The sequence below is a fragment of the Gavia stellata genome, chromosome 28 (assembly GCF_030936135.1).
Source record: "Gavia stellata isolate bGavSte3 chromosome 28, bGavSte3.hap2, whole genome shotgun sequence".
NCBI lineage: Eukaryota > Metazoa > Chordata > Aves > Gaviiformes > Gaviidae > Gavia > Gavia stellata.
In genome coordinates, this window is record NC_082621.1 from 8,828,388 (window position 1) to 8,851,172 (window position 22,785).

General features: G+C 46.4%; 2 protein-coding genes across 2 annotated transcripts; both read right to left on the reverse strand.

Annotated features, from left to right (window-relative positions):
* Positions 1–708: 708 nt before the first annotated feature.
* On the reverse strand, positions 709–1,671 carry LOC104263636 (olfactory receptor 6E1-like). The gene has a single exon (XM_009820413.2). It carries the CDS (start codon positions 1,669–1,671, stop codon positions 709–711), a length of 963 nt encoding a protein of 320 aa, XP_009818715.2.
* Positions 1,672–11,624: 9,953 nt separating this feature from the next.
* Positions 11,625–12,535, reverse strand: LOC132319450 (olfactory receptor 6X1-like). Its single transcript, XM_059830238.1, is given in 3 exon segments — positions 11,625–12,126; positions 12,128–12,397; positions 12,399–12,535. Coding segments are annotated over 3 exon segments (909 nt in total).
* Between the last annotated feature and the right edge of the window lie 10,250 nt (positions 12,536–22,785).

The following is a 22,785-nucleotide window of genomic DNA, read 5'->3' on the forward strand; positions in this document are numbered from 1 at the left end:
AACACACGGGCATGACTGATTGAAATGGAGACTGGCACTGCTACAACATAGGTCAAGTAAGGACTGAACACCCAGGCCTGTGCTTAAATGAGGCTCCTGCATCCATGTTCAAAGGGTGTGGGTGGAGGCCCCAGGTGAGGCTGGTCAGGGACATAAGGGCCTATTAGTGCACTTAGGGTCCTGACAGTTTGTTAACATACACATGAAATTGATCATTGCATTGGAAAACAGTTTAGTGGGGCATGAACGTCCAGCTTCCACCATTCAAAACATTTGCTTGCAGAAATCAGGGAGGAATCCATCACACACCTCCACGTACCTTTCTGTAGAGGAAATGATAGGCACCACAACAGGAACTTTCTGTGTGGTGATGTGTCGTCTGCTCTGAAGGTTAGGCATCTCTGTTTGAGGGATATACAGTATTGATTTTAATTTCCTATAGAAGTCTAAAGAGTTGATTAACATGTCTATGTTGCCTGGCTTGGATTTCACCACACCTCATTTCAAATGGATCAATTGTGGCTACTTCCAACTGATTTAAGTCAAAGAGACATTGTATGTAGTCAGGGCAGAGAAACAGGCATCATCCCAGAGTCTTTATACACTTTGGTGAGGTGAATGCCACCTAATCCACCCCATGCATCATCTTTATCCCCCACCCACCCCCCAGGGTACTGGGAACTCTGCTAGGAAGTCATTCGCGTGCACTCACTGCTTTATGGCTCTGAATTTCAAAATATCATCAGAGCCTACAAAACACCTCGCCACTAGATCTTTCAAGGCCTGTTTGACTTGTTCATTTTGAAGGGTGTAGATGTAAGGGTTACACAGCTGAGTAATCACACAGTAGAGGAAAGACACAACTTTGTCAAAATCCCTCCCACCCCTCTGGCTTGGTCGGATGTACCTGAAGATGGAGCTGCTGTACAGAATAGCAACCACAATGAGATGAGCAGAGCATGTGGAAAAGGCTTTTTTCCTGCTTGCTGAAGACTGGATGTGTGTGACAGTGTAGACAATGTAGGCATAGGAAAAGGCAGTTACTGATAAGGTGCCAGGTAATATTAGAACACTTGTCACTAGCATTACTTTCTCAATGAGGCCTGTGTTTGTGCAGGACAGCTGAAGCAGTGGTGCTATATCACAGTAGAAATGGTTGATGATGTTGGGCCCGCAGAATGGCAAACGGAGTATAATTGTCAGTGGAGAGAACACCAAGAAGAAACTCACCACCCAGCAGCCCAGCACCAGCTGGAGACAAAACCTATTGCTCATGAAGGTGGCATAATGCAAAGGGTGGCAGATGGCCATGTAGCGGTCAAAGGACATGAGAGCTACGTGGAAGAAAGTACAGATACCCAGGGTGAAGAAGAGGGATAACTGAAGGAAACATCCAGAGAGGGAAATTGTTTTTGCTCCTGTGAGGAGGCTGTAGAGTGTCCTCGGCATGAAGGTAGATGTGAAGCAGATTTCCATGAGGGAGAAATTCCTGAGAAAGAAAGACATGGGGATGTAAAGGCGGTGGTCCACCAGTGTGATGGTGATGACAGCAATGTTTCCAAGGAGGATCAGGAGGAAGGCAACAAAAAGAATGGCAAATAGGATGATCTCCAAAAAGTGATTGCTAGTGAGTCCCAAGAGAACGAACTCCACCACTGTTGTCTGATTCATCTCTGAGAGCTGAAAGATAGTTAAAAAGAAGATGTTAAAGATGGTCCAAGAATCACAGAATCACTAAGGTTGGAAAAGACCTGTAAGATCATCAAGTCCAACCATCAACCAACAAACACCACCATGCCCATTAAACCATGTCCCACAATGCCTCATCCACACGTTCCTTGAACGCCTCCAGTGAGGGTGACTCCACCACTTCCCTGGGCAGCTTGTTCCAGTGTTTCACCACTCTCTCAGTAAAGAAATTTTTCCTAATATCCAGTCTAAACCTCCCCTGGCACAAATTGAGGCCATTTCCTCTTGTCCTGTCACTCATCACTTGGGAGAAGAGACCAACACCCACCTCACCACAACCCCCTTTCAGGTAATTGTAGAGAGCGATGAGGTCTCCCCTCAGCCTTCTCTTCTCCAGGCTGAAAAACCCCAGTTCCCTCATCCACTCCTCATAACACTTGTGCTCCAGACCCCTCACCAGCTTTGTCGCCCTTCTCTGGACACGCTGCAGCACCTCAACGTCCTTCTTGTAGTGAGGGGCCCAAAACTGAACACAGTATTCGAGGTGTGGCCTCACCAGCACCGAGTACAAGAGCACGGTCACTTCCCTGGTCCTGCTGGCCACACTATTTCTAATACAGGCCACGGTGCTATTGGCCTTCTTGGCCACCTGGGCACACTGCTGGCTCATATTCAGCCAGCTGTCGACCAACACCCCCAGGTTCTTTTCTGCAGGGGAGCTTTCCAGCCACTCGTCCCCAAGCCTGTAGCATTGCATGGGGTTGTTGTGGCCAAAGTGCAGGACCTGGCACTTGGCCTTGCTGAACCTCATACAATTGGCCTGGGCCCATCCATCCAGCCTGTCCAGATCCCTCTGTAGAGCCTTCCGACCCTGCAGCAGATCAACACTCCCTCCCAACTTGGTGTCATCTGCAAACTTGCTGAGGGAGCACTCAAACCCCTCATCCAGATCATCGATAAATATATTAAACAAGACCGGTCCCAAAACTGAGCCCTGGGGGACTCCGCCTGTGACCGGCAGCCAGCTGGACTTCACTCCATTCACCATGGCTCTCTGGACTCGGCCGTCCAGCCAGTTTTTAATCCAGCGAAGAGTGCACCTGTCTAAGCCACGATTTGCCAGCTTCTCCAGGAGAATACTGTGGGAGACAGTGTCGAAGGCTTTACTGAAGTCCAGGCAGACAACGTCAACAGCCTTTCCCTCATCCATTAGGCGGGTCACCTGGTCATAGAAGGAGATCAGGTTGGTCAAGCAGGACCTGCCCTTCATGAACCCGTGCTGGCTGGGCATGGGTAGAAATGTAGGAATGAAAGCCTAATCAGGTGGTACATGAGGTGGTCCTAACTGGAAGACTATTGTAAGCCAAAGAATGAGTCATCTACATAACAGCTGACCTGAGTAGGCACCTGCCTGTGCTGCACGTGTCACTTGGCCAGAGGACAAACAGCTAGCAAATCGTAACGAAGCAGCCTTTAGGCAGCTCCCACTCGACACCAGTGATGATGCCACCAGCATGTTCTTGTCCTCATCTTGAAGTGAAGCAGCGTGTTCTCATGTGGACATCCTTTTGCTGGACAGTAGAAACCATGAATAGCATTTTTCACTTCTTAAGAAAATTTGGTAAGAGCTCTAAAAACCATAATGTGTGGGAATTACTCCACAGACAGGATCTGTGCCTTGGCTACAAGTCCATCCAATGTTTCGCAACTGCAGGTTCCCAGCATCTGAACGGACATAAGATTAGCTATATTATTCCCTCTCCCTTTTCATATTAGCTCCAAAAAATACTATTTCAATTAATATCTTAGAGAATTTGAGTACCTTTCTTATGAGTATCCATTACAAACCCCAGAGCCCATGCATTATAGTACCTCTGAGGGCAGATTCCAAATGAGATGGCATACCCTTTTCCATAGAAATCCTGAATGTGATTCATCTCACCTGACTGCAGATTGTCACTTGTCTAAGTACCAGTGTATTCCTCAGTACTCCCTGCGTTGTCAAAGATGGAGATTCAATACCTCCAGAGAGACTTTCTGCTGATCTTAAGCTGAGTGTCTAAAGTACTGATACATGTTCACTGTTGAGATACTGGCCCTAAATAACGAGATGGGATTTAAATCCTCTCCTGTCTTATTTGTGGTACCACAAGTCAGGATCTGCAAGCATACCTTAACATTTCTGACTAATTTCTATTTTCTAGGCTGGCTTCCTGACTTAGCAGACAAGTTCTAGTGCTCTACTTTTGATCCCATTTTCCTATATTTATGGTAACATAACTTCCCAAATTCCTGTAGGTTACCAGTATGTGTCAGTTTCCAGGTGGCAGCAAGATGTACAAGGTCTCTTCATCAAGTTTTAGACGCACAACGAAAACCAGTAGAGTAACTCTTGTCCATAAACAAAGCAAATGTTGGTGTTCCCTGAGAAAATATTAGTAAATTACTTTATTTCAATTTTTAATTATTAATTCCCCTTAATAAATATTCCAGGGGGGAGGCAGGGGGAAAAAAAGCAACAGTGGTCTGTGGAAGAAATAGCAAGGATTTCACAAGCAGTCTGCAAATCATCCCGGTTCGATATTATCTCAAGCCTTCAAACTCCCATTAGCATGCATATAACCACTAATTCACCATCACTATGCATGCCTTCTGAACCTTTTTAGGACTTTGTTTTAGCATGAGATGAACCCTGCACTGCAAGTTCATTCCATTAACTGGAAAGGTCACCTGTCCATTGATGATGTCTCTCTTGTCATCAGTCATCCCAAACAGGGGAACATAAATATCTGAAGCACAGCCATCTATCCTGCAAATTATGTTATGTCCCACATCACCTGTTTCTGACATGGAATACATCAGTTGAGCCTTCTTTCTCCCACTCTACGTTTTATACTTCCAGTTAGTCCTACAGTTCACATCTGTTTTGCAGCTTAGGGAATAATTAGGCACTGAACTTTGCTGATGACACTGCTAGGACACATTGCTTTCATGGGCAGGTTTTGGGGAGAGCTGGTTCGTAGAATTATGGAACTAGAGAAACAGAACACTTGAGGTTGGAAGGGACCTCTAGCGGTCATCTGGTCCAACCCCTCTGATGAAGCTGGTCACCTACAACATGTTGCCCCGAACCATGTCCAGTTGAGTTTTTAATATCTCCACAGAGAGAGACTTTACAACCCTTCTTGGAAATCTGTTCCAGTGCTCGTCACCCTCAGAAGAAAAAGGGTTCTCACGTTCAGACGGAATCTCGTGTTTCTGCTTGTGACAATTGCCTGTGGTCCTGTCACTAGGCACCACTGAGAGGAGACTGGCTCTGTCCCATTTGCACCCTCCCTTCAGGTATACATTGATGAGATTGCACCTGAGTCTAGACGTCACGATGATACAGCAGAGCTCTACTCTGAGCAGCAGGGGATGCAATCCTATCTCCAACATTTCCTTGATGGACACTTACTGCCTTTATTTGATTCAGCAGGAAAAAAAATCTTATTTCTTACAAGGAAAAGTCACATGCAGAATAAACCAGGACTTTTTTCTTTTCCCCTATAAACTGGTAATTTACTCCCAAAATGGAATTTCAGAGAACTGTAGAGACCAGAACTTCCTGCACTTTTCCATTGTCTTTGGTGAACACTCTGCAGGGATTCTGTAATTTTTTTCCCACCACAATTAGCTCCTTAGTGTCAGTGGAGAACTGCCTTCTAAATCCGTATAAACACATTCCTATTTTTTGCTTGCATATAGCATTTTTTTTCCACATGGTCCAAAAAGGAAAGCCACTTTTGGTATGAAATCCTGTTTTGTAACAATCCACAGCTAATACTGTATAGAGACTTGTTTTTGTTGTCTGTAGAAACAGTATTTTTGCACAAGTATGGGAGGACAGAAAAGAAGGCAGTCTGCTTTCAATTCAAACCCAACCTTTCTCTTTTGCCTCACTAATCTCCCTAGCATAGGACTAAGATCAAGCTCTGGTAAAAATCTGAAAGACAGAAATGCTGTTAAGACAGCTATCAGTGGTGCAGCATAGACTGTCCGCCTTCAGACCTGTCCCAACCTGTGGGTAGTGTCTCTGAAGCTGTCTCCATTAAGGAGGATATATTACAAGTGGTAAGCAAGCATTTTCAGGTCATTTTCTCTTTCCTAGTGACACTCTCTTTCCTCTGCATATACACTGTCATTGGCAGTGCATGGAATTAGTCGTCTTTTCAGTATTTTTGTCAGAAAGAGTAAATACCTCCAGCAACCTGCTGTTTCTGTGATCCAACTTCACAAAAGCTCCTAGATGTCATTGTCAAGTTACAAGATAATAGCGTGAAGCTCTACTCAGAGGAGCAGGGCGTGCAAACCTACCTCCAAGACGACTCCAGCAACCTTCCCTTACAGGATTCCTGATGCCTGTGTCAAGGCCAGTGCTGGGATTCAAGAGGAAAACAAAATCTCAAATCACCTTGATCTTCTGGTCATTCAAAAAAGAATAACAGTAATTAGCAGATTTGAGATTCTGTCACCACGGGGCTAATTAAAAAGTTCTTGAAGTGCTGGAGTGCTTCACTTCGTTTGCGTGGAGCAGGACTACATGCAGATGCAGGAACCTCGTGATAACTGGAGCAGAACTAAGATGGGGATTTTCTTTGTAGGAAAAAGAAGTAGCTGAGACTGTTTATATTGTAAGCGGAGCACAGCCCCATGACTTGAGGCTGGTAATATTTAGTCAGGTCTTAACTAGTTATCTCAGCTCACTCTGTAGTCAATGGAGAGAAGCAGACAACATTGGTGGGCGGTTCACCCGAGAAGAACCTACCTTTGTGAGGTGCCTGTCCCACTTCAGGTGCGCTTCAAGGGTTGCTTCTCTCTAGGGTATCCCAGATGACTGCACTGGGCTGGCAGACATGGCATAGGGCCATCCAGAGACACAATCAGCTGGGGCCACAGTTGGTGGCCAGGTGTGCGTCCCACAACACAAGTAAGGCAACAGCTGCCTAGGCTGAGGATACTGAATTGTATTTTTAAGCTCATCCCTTGGTATTGCACTTCAACCAGAGGAGAGCTCATCACGGGAGTAGCAGGCAGGAGTCCTCTCTTCCTGAAGCAACAGTCTAAGGGAGGGTCAGAAGTGGAAGGTTCCCAAAGGCCTTATTTCTCCAGCCTGATTTAAAGGCATTATGCTGACAAGCTCAGATGTAGACAAATGTTCTGTAGTGTGTGAAAACAGAGGAGAGGACTTCCTCCCAGGTGACTGGCTTAGGCAACCCATGCTCCTGCAGATAAACAAGTGAGTGAAATTCAGCGCTGGGGTTCAGAACCAGCAACGCTCTCCCAGGCCTAGGTGCAAGGGCCATAGCTGACCTGGGATCTTTGGAGGAAGAGTGTGTTCCTTTGAAACAAATCAGTTGCACAGGTGCTCCCCATTTGTTTAAGGGTCCATGATGTGGGGTCCCAGAATACCCTCTCTTCTTTGCTATAGAGTCTGGAATTCAGGGAAGTGCTTAAATCATTGACCTCTGAGAGGGTCTTGCCTCTGGGCTACCTTTGATGGTTGTTCAGAGGTCTACAGGTGGTAGTCAGAGGTACACAGGTGTCTCCACTGCCCTGACACAGTGGCCACAATGAAGCTGGGAGTTGTTACAGGCTGTTTATTAGCAGAGTTTCTCAAACCGTGGCCACAAGCCCTGGGAATGAACACTACGACCGGGATAACAAAATATGAGAGAAACCAGCCTGAAGCCAGCAGTGGTCAACATGCTGAGGCAAGAAGAGTGAAAGAGCCTGGAACACACTTCCCTTCAGAGACAAAGTGTCATAGGACCCATGGTCCTGCTCCAGCTATGGACACCGAGCTCCTCACTCATGCAGGTCCCTCCTGTAAGGGTATGTAGAAGGACAATGTCTTCTCCTTTAAAGGTATCTGGTCAAAGACCTTTTCAATGCAAAAAAAAAGGATATTAATAATAATAGGAGGGAGCCATAAACACGACATGCAGGGACACAACCCTGACCAAAAAATGGTAAGGGACACAGTGATTTGAACCAAACCTGGTCGTCACACTAACTGATGAGGGCATATGTTATGCAAGTCCTGTGTGTAGGTGCTGTAAATAGCAGCACCTTGTTTGATGGCAGCACCTTTGTCTGCCAATGTCCTTTTATGTCTGTGCATGTGTGTGTCTGGGATACCTGCTCAGCCTCTGTACCAATTGAACCTGCAGATGAAAAAGTGGCCGCTGCATCCCTCATCCTGGGCAGAGACCCCTGACGTGGGGTTTCTGTGTGTCTGTGTGCTGCAGGCACTAAACGCCAGCTACTGGGGGGATCAGCGTGAGTGTATTTGGTGCCAGCTACTGAAGTCAGACTGGGATTGTGGGAACCTCTGACCTCTGGTGTCAGCCAGTGGGATCCCAGTGCAGCTACCAGAGCAATCAGGGTCTTGGTGCCAGCTACTGGAGTCAGTGGGGCTCTCAGCTTCCAGCTGCTGGGGCAGGAACAGTGTGTACCCCAGAACCATTTACTGCGGGGACTGGCATGAGTGAAGTGAGTGAGGGGCTCAGCACAGGCAGCTGGAGCGGTGTATGGGGTTTCCTTGGCAAGGCTTTGGTAGTGGCGGGGCCACAGTGGTGGCTTCTGTGAGAAGCTGCTAGAAGCTTCCCCTATGTCCAATAGAGCTAATGCCAGACGGCTCCAAGATGGACCCACAGCTGGCGAAGGCCGAGCCCATCAGCGACAGTGGTAGCACCTCTGGAGAAACATATTTAAGAAGGGAGAAAAAACCCTGCACAACAGCAATTGCAGCCAGGAGAGAGGAGTGAGAATACGTGAGAGAAACAGCTCTGCAGACACCAAGGTCAGTGAAGAAGGAGGGGAGGAGGTGCTCCAGGTGCTGGAGCAGAGATTCCCCTGCAGCCCCTGGTGAAGACCATGGTGAGGCAGGCTGTCCCCTTGCAGCCCATGGAGGCCCAGGGTGGAGCAGATATCCACCTGCAGCCCGTGGAGGACCACATGCTGGAGCAGGAGGATGCGCAAAGAAGACTGTGACCCAGTGGGAAGCCCGCGCTGGAGCAGGCTCCTGGCAGGATCTGTGGACCCCTCAAGAAAGAGGAGCCCACCCTGGAGCAGGTTTTCTAGCAGGACTTGTGACCCCACGGGGGACCCACGCTGGAGCAGTCTGCTCCTGAAGGACTGCACCCTGTGGAAATAACCCACGCTGGAGCAGTTTGTGAAGACCTGCAGCCCATGGGAAGGACTCACATTGGAGAAGTTTGTGGAGAACTGTCTCCCGTAGAAGGGACCCCACGCTGGAGCAGGGGAAGAGTGTGAGGAGTCCTCCCCCTGAGGAGGAAGGAGTGGCAGAAACACTGTGTGATGAACTGATGGCAACCCCCATTCCCTGTCCCCCTGTGCCTCTCGGCGGGAGGAGATAGAGGAAATCGGGAGTACAGTTGAGCCTGGGAAGAAGGGAAGGGTGGGGGGAAAGCTTTATAAGATTTTGTTTTATTTCTTATTGTCCTACTCTGATTTGATTGGCAATAAATTAAACTAATTTCCCCAAGTTGAGTTTGGTTTGCCCATGACGGTAATGGTGAGTGATCTCTCCCTGTTCTTATCTCAACCCACGAGCTTTTGGTTATATTTTCTCTCCCCTGAGGAGGGGGAGTGATAGTGTGGCTTTGGTGGGTGCCTGGTATCCATGCAGGGTCAACCCACCTCAAACGGGAACGCAGGTCACAGCCCAGTTCTGCTGGCTGCTGCAGGGGGTGAGTATCTGTATCTTCCCCAAACTGTTGTGTGTGTGGAGGGTGTGTGTGTATTCACCAGAAAACATAAACTGGACCAGTGAGTTAGTAGGAGGCCCCAGGTCCGTGCAGGGGGTCAGCTAGCAAGGAGGCTAGCCTAGTGCTGGTTCCTGGGTGCAGTGTGCCTGTTGGATGACTGTGTGAGTGCTGCGTGTTTGCAGGGAGCATCATGCTGGAGCAGCCGGCAAGTAAGGGACCTGTGGTGTGGGGTCAGAGGGCCAGGATCTGGGCACGGGTATCAGGAGAACAGAAGGGCTGTGCCAATGCTGAGGGGACACGCAAATATCCATGTGGCTTGTGAACCCTGAGAGTGTTGTGTGTGTACCTGCACTAGTGTTCTGTCTCTGACAGCCCCAGAGGACATGGGGACATGGATGTCTGCACTTGTGTGTGATGTGGATCCTGTGTGTCAGTGCTGTTGACAGCAGTGCCTTGGATGTGGCAGTCTGTGTGACTGGTCGTGTCAGTGTCCTTTTGCATGTGTACAAGGGTGTCTGTGTGACTCTGGGATACACAATGAGCCTCACTACTGGTTGAGCCTGCAAACAGGAAAGCAACAGCTATGGCCATTGACCTGGGATGGAGACCCCGGATCTCTAAGCTTGGCTTTAGCGGCTAGGCAGGAGGAATCACCAGGCTGTGGAGCTGCTGGAGGTGGTGGCTGCTTATAACATCCCTTAACATGCATCAGTCCAGATGATGAAGATGATACCAGTGTTAAAACAGAAGTGATCAGCAGGGTTGTTAAAAGGAAAGCCTGGAGTTCTCACATGCCTATGAACTGCAAAAGGGTTAATTCCCTCAGGGCGGTCTGGTTTTCCATCTTATCATCATAGTTTTTCTGGGCAAACATTGTAAATGAGATAAATAGGGCCACTAAACCCAAATCTGGTAGGTTTATGCTGATGTCTCTGAACAGGTCTATGCATTCACATAAGTCTGATTCACTGCCTGTTCCTATAACAGCTTTCCATCTGTTTTACCACTACTTTAAAAGGACATTTTTATTTCAGATTATTATTCCTCAAAATAAAAATAACCATACAAGTAAACCCATTCCTCCATTCCTTTACTTTTATGTGTTGCAAACAGTACATACTCTCGTCTATAAGCCCACACTTACTCTCTTCTGCATGCCCTCTTAAAGCAGCTAACCTAGTAGCAATTACTTTATTACACTGAGAGAGGCAAGGTCTGAGGTCAGCATTTGCAGCGATGTCTAAGTTTCTAACACATATGGTAAGGTTGACACTTTCAATGACTCTTCATGGTTGCTACCTACTGAGTGGGAGGTTTCCAAGGACAGAAATGCATTTAAAAATCCTTAGGGAGGTATAAAAGCTCCAGCCATAATTTTAAAGGGTATTGTTGTGGGTTTTTTTTCTTCTCAAACGAATTCTGATTTACTTGAGTATAAAAGGTCAGAATTCCCTAAAATTACTTCCTTATGAGAAGCCATTTGCCAGTGAATACCTGCTGAGTTTTTCATTCAAAGATGAACAGGCGAGACAAGGTGGCTACCTAAATGAGGATACCTACCCTTTACCTGAGATTAATCTAACCATACAGGAAACTTTTTCTATAAATCTTTGTTTTTGTTCAAACAATGATTTAATTAAAGGAAATCATACGTTTCAAATTACACAGACAATCAGTTGAAGCATTGAGAGAATCAATATTCTTGATTAGGATAATGATATCAGAAATTAGGGAGGCATTGTATATCAATCACATAAATCACATAAATGATGCAGAACATAAATAACAAGTAGGATTGCTTATGCTGATCTATGCTGATTTTGCTATGTTAAAGGTCAGTGGAGCCACAACAAACATGAACACAAACCCCTCAACCTCTTTATTTTAGAAGAATTAAATTTTGTAATCATAAAACATCTCTTTCATAGTAACAAATAAATACCGTAAATGGCAGAGAGCCCTTTTATTTTTAATTTTTGCTTTGATGAATAATGAAAACAATGAAACTTTGGAAAAGACTTGGAAGCATAATCTCAGAATAAACAAGTGGAAGAATAGGCAACCAAGTGTGTAAGTCAAATACTGTCCACAGATCACACAATCAGGAGGTAGTATTTCTGCCTGCCTAATCATAATCTAAATCATCTGCCTTCTTTATAAAAGTTATTGATATGTACTTCCCAAAGAGGTCTTCACTTCTTTGTTTCTCAAAGTATAAATGAAAGGGTTTAGCAGTGGCGTTACAAGGGTGTTCAGAAGGGATACCACTTTGTTCATATTTAGCGAGGCATGCCCTCTTGGCCTGACATAAATGAATACAACTGCCCCATAAAGCATGAAGACTACAGTCAGGTAAGCAATGCAGGTAGAGAAAGTGTTCTGTCTCCCAGAAGGAGGTAGGATCCTCAACATGGTAAAAATGATGGTGAAGTAGGAGATGACAGTCAAAAAGCAAATGCTAAACAGAACCATGGTAGCAACAGTGAAAATAAGCCATTCAATATGGTGGGTCTCAGTGGAAGCCAGATTCAGCAGTGTCCCAACATCACAGTAGAAGTTATTGATCATATTGGGGCCACAGAATGGCAGCGTGAACTCCAGAACAGTTTGCACAAAGACAATCAGAAAGCTACCCATCCAAGATCTAAATGAGAGCTGACCACAGTTTTCCACTCATGATGGTGATGTAGTGGAGAGGGTTGCATATTGCTATGTATTAGTCAAAAGACATGGCTGTGAGGAGGAAAAACTCAGTAGCACCAATGAAAAAGTGGGACAAGGCTTGGGCTTTACACCCAGCTGTGCTGATAGACTTCTTGACATCCAGAAGACTGGCCAAAAGCTTGGGTAGAGTGGCCGAGACATAGATGATTCCCCAAAATGGCAGATTTCCAAAGAAGAAATACATGGGTTTGTGGAGAGTTGTCATTCACCACTGTGGCAATGATGATGACACTCCCAGTGACAGTCAAAATGTAGATAACCAAGACTCCCACAAAGAGCAAAACATGAACACTTTGAAGGCTGGGGAAACCAAGAAGAATAAATTCAGTCACAGAAGTATGGTTTTCCATCCTCTGCTTCCACTTTGTTTATTTCTGCATTAATGAATATGGCAAGTAAAGGGGTGATCACAGTTTTTTGTTATGTGAGTAGGAAAGAGGAAATATATAGATATACATGTGTATGCGCATATAGGTATGTATACAACTATATGTATGTAGGAGACATTTTTTAATTGATTTTAACAGTTATTTTAAAGAAACCAGGAGGTTTGAGATCCTTATAATAGTTTTACTGTTTCATTTCTCAGTTACTTTGAGTTGAAAAAGGGATCTTTCTTAGACTAGAAGACTGTTTAGAAGAGTGAAGAATTTATGATCAACAGTGATATATACTGGTAATGCTCCCTCTACCAGTTACGTTTCTACAGGAGCCATTACCCTAATTTATGTCCTCTAAAAGATGGACGTCTAGTCAAAATTAATCTAGGCTCCTGCTTTGAAGCCCAGAGTACCACCAAAAAGTGATTAACCGCATCTGGACGTAGGCAACATGAACTACCCCTTACTATAGGTGTTTCTCCACATGTTGTCCGTAGCAGAAAATAGGATACCTAGATGGCAATAGTTATCCAAAAATGTTATGATTTAAACACAGGTGAAATGTATATCACCTTCTGTATGTACAAAGCCTTCTTAAATCTGTCCTGGACGTAGCTTTATCTAAGAATTCACTCTCTTTCCAAGGAATTATTTCATGCTAAAAAATAGACCATGTAGACAACATTTTAAAGCTCTGCTTTATTAAACTTTATATCACTTGGGTTTTGTTACCTTAGTCTTTTTCATCCTCACAGGTTGTTGTCAAGCGGTTCTAAATGAGAGAAAGAGCATATGAGTCACATCTTGAACCTGTTGCTAAATGCTATTGCAAATGCTCATGCATTTAGTTTTACTACAAAAAAAAAAAAACAAAAGTACAAATGTTGGGGTTGTCCTTTCATTTGTACTTATCAAAATAAGCATTAAGTTGACTTGGGAGTAGAAATCATGATCTTCCCTTGCTAAGTATATCTTAAAAATCATTCAAGTTTCTGTCCCTTCTTGCTTTAGGATGAGAATACCTTACTAATATGTTATTGTCAACACATTGTTTCTCTATTCACCCTTACTTCTATCATCCAATCTAATTACACATACGAGCAAACAGTCTAAATTTCTTGGACAACAGATTTCTCTGAAATATTTTCTTTTTCTTGTCCTAAAACAGAGTAGAATACCCACATGTCTCAGTCTCTTTAGGGCCTGGATTACATTCAGTAGCCACCAATGGTTCTCTGAATAATGAAAAGTCAAAAATGGAAAGAATATATTCACATTCGTGAACAAGCCATCAATGTTAAAATTGTCATCCCCAATAACAAATATATTCTGAGGAGGGAAGGGAGGTAAATACCTGTCAGCAATGTCTGTACTCAGCATATAATTAAACCTCTCTATGTGCTGTTGTTAAGCAAACTGAGTGGCTCCAGACAGGGAAGATATTCAGGTAGCTCCACTGCACGCTCACAGGCATTTAATAAAGCCCATTACTGTGCAAAGACTAGTAGCTAGGAAGGAGCAATTAACTCAGCTCATCCAACGTGAAATCTTTAGGGGAAAAACGGGTCACTTAAAAGGCATAAAAGGTCTGCAGAACTCTAAAAAGCAGCCTGATAAATCAGCATGGAAAACCACAGAGCACCTTAACTAGTAACAGAAATGAGAATCTTGTAAAGAGTCATGAAAAGAGACCCAAATTCTCAGACAGACCTGATGAATCAGCTGTTGCAGAGTATGTCAGCTCTATGGATTCAATGAATATAAGGATCTATATTTCCTTTCCCTGCGCTTCTTTTCATTTCCGGTGGTCATGATGAATAAAATTTGTGAGCAAGTCTACACAGCCTCCTCTGGGTAAGATGGCTTTGGTAACAGCTGCTGCTAAGACAGTAAAGTGAGTGCAAAAGGATTGTGGGACCAGAAGATACACACCTGCCTGTTCTGAGAACTCCTTCTGAAGTATACTGCCATACCATAACGGCAGCTTCATTCCTGAATTAACTCAACAAACCTTAGGCTGTTATTATCACAAGTGAAGCTCTCTGTCCCACATGCCCTCTACCTCACCTTCACTCTCACAAGGAAGTCCTTTGACACAGAAGGAGCACATCCACTTGATCTGAGTGGGAGGGCACAGGTGACGGGCTCTGCCAATGTTCTGAAACTTGTTTGACACCAAAGTTGAAAGCTTCCACTGGGAGTTAAAAAATTACGTTCCTTAACTGCTGAGAGAAAGAAAATAATGAAGATATTTTCACTGGGGAAGAGTGGAGGTTGATGAGTGATTACGAACATGCAACACAGCTGAGGAGCAGACAGGAAGGATGGGCCAGGAGTGTATTTTGTGTACACAACTGCACAGATATGCAAACTGAAATAAGAGCCTTCATGCAGAAGTTTTTCTCATTTTGGTTTTGCTCTTGCTCAGCTACAGCAGCTTCCAACTGAAGTTCCAAAAATTTACATCTGCAAGAACAGAACCCCAAAGAGTTTTGGCTCCTACAGTTGTTTCCCTCCCACCCCCAACCCAACTCCCATTAATTCTGTTGTCACAGAGTTTCACAAACCATTAGTCAGGTTTTTCTCAGATATTTGTCTCACTACCCTTGGGTCACATGCTTGAAAGCATTTTTTCCCATCTATCCCAAACTCCCAGGGACTTAAAGCAGCCCCTTTTTCTTCTTTACACAAGAGAAAGCCCCCAGCTCTGACCACAGCCAGCCCACAGCAGAGAGACAGCCCTCGAAAACACCAACAGAGACTCAACATTTACCTCAGACAAAGGGTGGGATGATGAAGCCCTACTCCTACTAGCTGCACCTATATTAAGGATGGTGCTTTTCCTCTCCTCTTATATGCAAGATGCGTAAAGACAATCATAGCCTAACAGATGTTTTTTATGAGTATTGTTATTAGTACCAGGGAGAACGAGCAGCTGATATTTGGATTGCCAGCAGAACACATAAGCACTCTGGGAGGATTAATCAGCCTTTTTGTTTCTTCCTGCTGCTCCCACTAATGGTTTAGTTTCGGTCAGGTCTCAGACCGAAATAGATCCATTATCAACAATCTTCCCATCCATAGGAACATGTCAGTAAAACAGAGAGTGTGGTAGACAGCAGAACAGTGACAAATGCAGCATCTCCTTCCCGCCTGAAGGACCTTTAACAGTACCGCGTTATCTGTATGCAAATGGTGAATGTGCCCTTCCAGTACTAGGTACTCCTGAAAGTACGTCAAGCTAGAGAGGGAGTTGGCATTTGATGAGACCCATCACCAGTTCTGTCTTCAGCTTTCTCTTCCTGCTAGCCAGCTCAGAGGGACGTTGTTGTTACCTTGGGTATCAGGTTTTTCGGTGCATCAGAGAAGACCCTTGTCTCTTGGAAGGTGATCCCTGTCCCATTTCTCTGGGCCCTTAGGGCATTCAGTTTTTCAACAGGCATATGATCTGAAATCTGGTTTGTCCTGTCTGAAGTGAAAGGAAAAAGGCCCATGCATGAGTTATCCCGTGGTACTGGGATTGACAGCCTCCTGGGAATCAGTTGCAGTGCACTGCATGCATTGTGGCGATCATTTAAAAAGATCCTGCCCTGAAAGTCTTAAAAGGAGGATCACAGCGAGCATGAATGGTAATATCAGCAGATCTCATTTGCAACCAAATAACCTGAGGCCGAATAACCTGAGGCCAGAAGAAAGTGTTACTCATCGCTTTGCCAGACACCTGAGAAACATGCTGTTCACCACCGTCCATAAGCCTTCTGGCAATGAATCAGACCTCACTCGCACTACAAAGCCAGTGCTCCAGAGAGATCTCCCTGCAGCCAGAGCTCCTCGCAGGTTCTGATTCCAGGCAGGCACATGAGCAGGTATCTTTCCTTCGCTGAATAGGCTGGTTTTCAAAGAAAGTTGTTAAACACCCAGAAGGCACAAATTTGCAAATAGATGTGGTGGTTTTGCAAATGCTAAGCAAACAAGAACAGTAAAGGTTAATGACTGTAAAAAAAAAAAAAAAACCAACCCAAACCAAACAACAGAACCAACCGAAACAAAAAGAACAGATGAGATGAAGAAGTTTTAGCAACTGAACTGTGAACTTCTACTTGGGGGAGGGTGAAATCTTTTCCAAGTAGCCTTTTCTTTTTCTAAGCCCTTCATCTCCTGTCTAGCTCCTTTGTCCTGGCTAGCCCCACCACAGCCAGCACAATCCCCAAAACAATTCAGAGCACACGTCTGGAGCAGCAGTCTGTACAAGCAGCACTGCCAGATTGCTGAAACTGCTAGTTTTCAAGATGCACGTGCCTGATTACCCTAGTAGCTTTCTGGATGGTCTTTCTTGGCATCTTATACAGGAAGATTATATTTCTTGTGTATACAGTTCCCACATGCAAGAATGTTCTCTTTACCTCAAAGGAATAAGGCAAAGACATTTTCTTCCACTACCTTTTAGTGAAGACTCACATTTCTGAAAAGAATCCGTCCCTCTCCACCCACCCCCACCCCCCGCCCCGCCTTTCTGAAAGTGTTCTGAAAGCCAGGCACCTCCAGGGATACACCTGGTACACAATATGTTCCCTCCAGATCATCCCTACAGTTCTGAGAAGAAACAGGAATGTTTTGTAGCCAGTGGTGCACAGCTTGTGCGCACCCTCAGTGCAGGCCACAGCTTTCCTGATAGTTTTTCTCAAGACTTGCTTGATGTCTCTGTTCCTCAGGCTGTAGATGAGTAGGTTGACCAGGGGTGTGAGGGTGGTGTAGGAAAAGGAGAAGGTTTTGTTCAGGTTTCTCAGTGGAGGTGTCCCAGGCAGCAAACAGACAGTAAGAAGTGTCCCTTAGAAAATGCTGACCAGAGTGATGTGTGAGAAGGCTTTTGCTTCTCACACATGGTGGAGAAGGCCTTCTGCCTCCCCTTGCTCAGTGGGATCCTCAGGATGGCGTCTGTAATGCAGACACAGGATGCCAGAGTGAACAAAAATGGCAAGCCTACATCTGGGCCGGACATTACAGCAGCCTGGTGTCACTGCAGGAGAGCTCCAGCAAAGAGATCAAATCACAGAAGTGGTCAGTTGGGCTGGGGCCACAAAACTTCAACTGGCTTGAGAAGTATGTGATGATCGTGGAACTAGCCATTCCCCCAAGCCAAGAGCCAGCTGCCAGCTCCAAAAATACCTTCCAGTTCATCATGCTTGTATAGAGCATGGGGTGACATATGGCCAGGCGCTGATTGTGGGACACGTTGGCCAGCAGGTAACACTTGGAGACTGCAAGAGATCCAAAGAAATAAAGCTGAGCCATACAATCCTGAGCAGAGGTGGTCCTGTTCCCAGCCAGGAAGTTGGCCAGCAGCCTGGGCAGGTTGATGGAAGTCTAGCTGATCTCCAAGCTGGACAAATTCACCAGAAAGAAACACATTGGGCTGTGGAGACACTGGTGTGTCACCACCAGCACAACAATGAAGATGTTCCCAAGCGCAGACTCTGCACAGACAAGGAGAGAGAGAGGAGCAAGAGAGGCACCTGGAGTCAGGTGCTTTCCCGAATCCCCGCAGCAGAAACTCTCTTGGTGACATTCGTTTTTCCCATTCCCCTTTCTCCATGCAGTGCTCTTGGTCTTTCTTTCCTCCTCTTGTCAGAAAGGGCACCTGTGAGAGAGGGAATGTTTGTGAAAGAAAACATTACCAGGGAGAAAGCAGTGTTTTGCACACATCAGGCTGTATTCACATTCCCTTTAGGGGCTCCACGCTTCGTGCAAGAAGAGGAACGGGTTCTTGGCGAGAGCTCATCCTAGGAGAACTCCTTTCCACCAAACAGGAGAGTTGCGCCATGAAGGTATGTATTACTCTCTATGGAATAAAAAGGGAATGGGCGTTTGCTCAGACTTCAACAGCCCAATTTCTACGCCTGAAGTTACTCCAAGTATGCTCTTCACAGGTGTAAAGGACAGAGTTCCTTTTGCTCTCAGCATGAGAAAGCCAGCTCAGTGTGTAAGAGGAGATTTAAATCTCAGCTCCACCGTAAGTGAAAGAGGGACCAGCACGCATATGCTTAGCTTTGTGTATGGCGAGACAGAAGCTCACGTTGCTTGCTGAATTGCTGCATGAGTGTGTCTAGCTCATTATTACGTCGTAGGGTGGACACTACAACAAGATCACTGACAGGACAACTTCAGCGCAAGGGCAAAGTGGCCGATTGCGTCTGGGTCAGTCTCAGAGCTTCAGGAAAGCAGAACTGACGTAACAGGGACAGGAAACAGCAACCTGTCTGGGGAAACTGGGGAAGCACAGAAAGCCACAGGCCATTGAAAGCAGAGGGGGTAAAAGGCCAGCTCAACGGTCGTGGGGCGAGATTAGCAGGAGAATCCTCAGTGAAGACCCCACCACCTAATACACTGCTGTGGAGGTGTAGCGATCCTGACCGAAGACCGCTGCATGTCGAGGAGTTAGTGCTCCACATAACAGTTCACTGGGGAGGCTGAGGCCTGTGGCGGGCTGGGCCGGGTCGTGCTGGGCTGAGCCGGGCTGTGCCGTGCCGGGCTGTGCCGGGCCGTGCCGGGCTGTGCCGTGCCGGGCCGTGCCGTGCCGTGTCGCACGCAGAGCGTGGCCGTCAGGCCGGGCCGGGCTGCACAAATCCCCCGGCCGCAGGGCAAGCTCAGCAGCTCCTTGTAACGGAGGAGCCCGCAGGCAGCGCGTGCTGGGTGCCGGCGATGGCGGCACCTGCCTGTCCTTGCCTGTGTCTAAAGGGGCAGCAAGACGTTCTCGTGTGAACATGCTTTCTGATCGACGGCAGAAACGGTGAATGCAGTTGTTTTCCTTTCAGAAAATCCTCCAGTAGCTCGAGCGACCCTTCCACGGCGGGATCTGTGCGGCGTGCTGCACCCTGCTTGGAGACCCGCTGATGCTTTACAGCTTGGCGTTCCCAGCTTCTGAAGGGACATGACATTAGCTATATTTTCCTCTCTTTCTTTACAGAGTTAGCCTGAATAAATAGCATTTTCAGTGATAGTTTACAGGGTCTGAGTGCTTTTCTTACTGGGGTCATAGGGATCCAGCACCTCCGCATGCAGAACAGGAGGTGAAGGTCTTCTCCAGGCCACCTCAGCATAGCGGGGGGGATGATCTTGAAACCCCCGTGCCCGAGTGTGGACTCTAAGGGCTCTAAGGGCCCGTACGCAGGTCTTGTGGACCTCAGAAGGTTGGCAGCTCTCAGGGATCTGAGAGTGCTTGTCCCAAGGCACCTGGAAGTGCCTGCGTAACTGTAACGCTACGCTGCTACTAGTGGCTGTGGCTGTGTGGCTGCATTTTTGATAGGTATCCACTGCCAGTTGTCAGAGTTAACCATATCACAGCTATACTATAGACACACACTGGCAAATTTAAACAAACATAACTGACATAAATGCGCCCGCTGTTGCTGTGATTATCATAACCACATGCATAATACACAGTCTGGGTAAGGTACTACAGATCGCTACACGTATGCATCTTACAGTCATGGTTTCTTTCCTCACTGGCTAATACAGCTTTACACTTTACCCCCAATAACCCCAATGACCGAGGAAAACACACAACTGATGTCATATCAGATGCCCTTTCTCCTGTCAGTAGAAGAATTGGCACGGCAGGTATTGAGCACCTCTCAGCTTTCAGCTGTGGTTTCAGGGCTCTGTGCTCAGTGTGGCCAGGCTGAGTGAACAGCGGGTGAAGTGCAGAAGGAGCATCATCTAGTGCATGCTTGTGGTAAACACCTGTTACGAGCCTGAGTGCGTGCCCAGGGGAAGTCCACACTTGAGGAACGGAACCCTCTGCCCAGACTGCATCCTAGGGTTTTCCTAGCACTGTGGATAAGCACAATGATGTCCCTGCTGATTTCCTCCCCATGACTTTTGAGCCTTTACAGGGAGCTGGAGATGCTGAAGGGCAGCACCTAGGTGGTCCATAGAAATCCTGGGATGGATAGGCTGCTCAAAAAGGTGATGCACCCAAACTCTAATACACCTTTCTCCCAGGCTGGGATGAATTGTGTCTGGAAATGCTGAAGACAGGTGGAATTAGGAGAGATTCCCGCACTGAACACTGTCAATGAAGAGTTTCCAAACTTCCTGGGCAAATGGATGAGAGTTAAGTGTTAAAAACCTGAAGGAGTGAGATGAAAACCCAGGTTACAAAGAGAGAGGGAGCGTTTTATGGAACAGCCCAGTGGGAGATGAAGTGAGAAGTATTGGCCACCTTGACCTATACTCCTCCCAAGCTTCTCCAGCATCTCAGCTGAGGTGGGTAAGCGTCCCAGGACTGGGTCCAACACTGCAACAGCACAGCTGTAACTCAACACCTGTAACCATGCTCTCTAGAATTTCAGAAGGGGTAAGCAGGAGAAAGACATCCAGGAAAGGGCAGAACTAAACCACACATCTTTGCCTCTCATTTTCACTACATAAAGACCCATGGGCTAAGTCAGAACAGCCCAAGATGTGCCTCAGCAAACATGGCACTTTCCTGTAATCTTCAGCCTAAAGTGAGGACCTTTCCTGTGATGGGGCCTGGGAAGGAAGACTCAGGTCTGGGTGTCACCTGTTCTGCCTCATGTCACTTCCCTCCCTATTCTCTCTGAAAACCCTTATCGCACAGGAAGGCCAACAGAAACCGTTCAGCTCTTTCACCCTTCCTTCCATAGATGAAGCTCTGGGCCTGAAGCACCTGAATGCCATTTCCTAGTGTTATGGAAAAAAACAGTGTCCTGGAGGGTGCCTCCCTTGGGATTTCAGGGAAGGAGCACTGCATAAGTGCATCCCTGTGGAGGGTGACAGCTCTGAGCTGGTGCAAACTGTTTCAACACCTCAGGCAATGACTGTCCCTCCCCAGACCGCCAAAGCATTTCAGCCCACTCTGAGAAAAAGAGAGACTGAGGTGGGGCAACAAGCACAGGCTTTTCCAGACTGATGCAGCAGAGCCCCGTGAGGCTCCAGAAAGGGGATTCAGCTCACATCCTGCAGAAGACTATAATGGGATTGATTCCTTCACATATAAGCAGCCATGGATGACTGAGGATGCCTTTTCAGCCTCTGCCAATTGTCAACGGGGAGAAAGAAGCAGAGTCTGGTATTCCCTCCAGGCCATGGAGACCAACTGAGTGTGATCAGATGAGTCACCCTTGGGGTGTGTCTAGGGGGGAAGAAGCCAAAACCTCTCTCTGGATCATCAATGCATTTGTTGCTGACTGAAGTAAGCTGAGCTACCAGTATTTCTTCACAGTCATGATTCAGCTCTCCAAAATGTGAGGTCCCCAATGCCCTTCTGTCCTCCTTCTACACTCCAAGGAGTGTGGGAGGGCACATTCGTCTCAGCCCTCCCACACTGCTTGCATCTGTGGGGAAGGTGACTCCTCTGTCTCCTCACTGACCTCCAGGGCAGGAGAGGGTTGCCAGTGCACACAGACCTTTGCACTGTGTCTGCTCCAGACAGCAGAGGTGAAGCTTAAAGGGAGACCAGCATTTATTTTCAGTCACATGCTCCAGTGGAGTTAAAAAGTTAAAGCTAAAACCAAGCTGGACATTAATCACTTGACAACTCTTGTGTAACAGCTGGGATAAGTTAGACATCAGTCATCTATCTGTTGAGCAAAGTGCTGCTACAGCCGCTACTGCTAAGATCAAGCTGAAATAAGTTCAAGCCAAAAGTAGTCTAGAAAAAGCCTGGCAAGTCCTCAGCTCTTGTCTTGCTAACCTAGAACAAGTCTGTGCCTTTCTTTCCAAGAGCAATGACAGCACCTTATTTACTGTATTACAATACACAGCTCTCTGAGAAGCAATGTCCTTTTGTTACAAATCTGTAATATAAAAACTCATCTACACAATGTATGTAGGTGAGCAGGCACTTCTTTATTGCAGCGCTGGACGCACAGGGGATCGCTCCACCTAGTGTGCGTGCCTAGCTTCTCCGCTACCAAAGTTATATACAATCAAAGTATACATATTCATCATATTTTCCAAGAAACAATTAACATAGTCATCCGATTTCCGAGAACTCATTAATATATGTAAATGCTCGTGACGCATGCGCCTTCAGGTACAGGGGTGGTCGTCTAAGGTCCTCTGGTGGTCGTCCATAGTCTTCCTCATGGTGTCCTTCAGTTGAACTCAATCTTTGCGCATGCTCAGGTTGGTTGCAAAATCCCATTCTTGGAATCTTCTTAAGTTTTCCCTGGTTTACTGACCAGGCCTACAACTTA

Coding starts and splice junctions, on each gene's coding strand:
- LOC104263636 (XM_009820413.2), bottom strand. CDS start 1,671: ATGAATCAGACAACAGTGGTGGAGTTCGTTCTCTTGGGACTCACTAGC.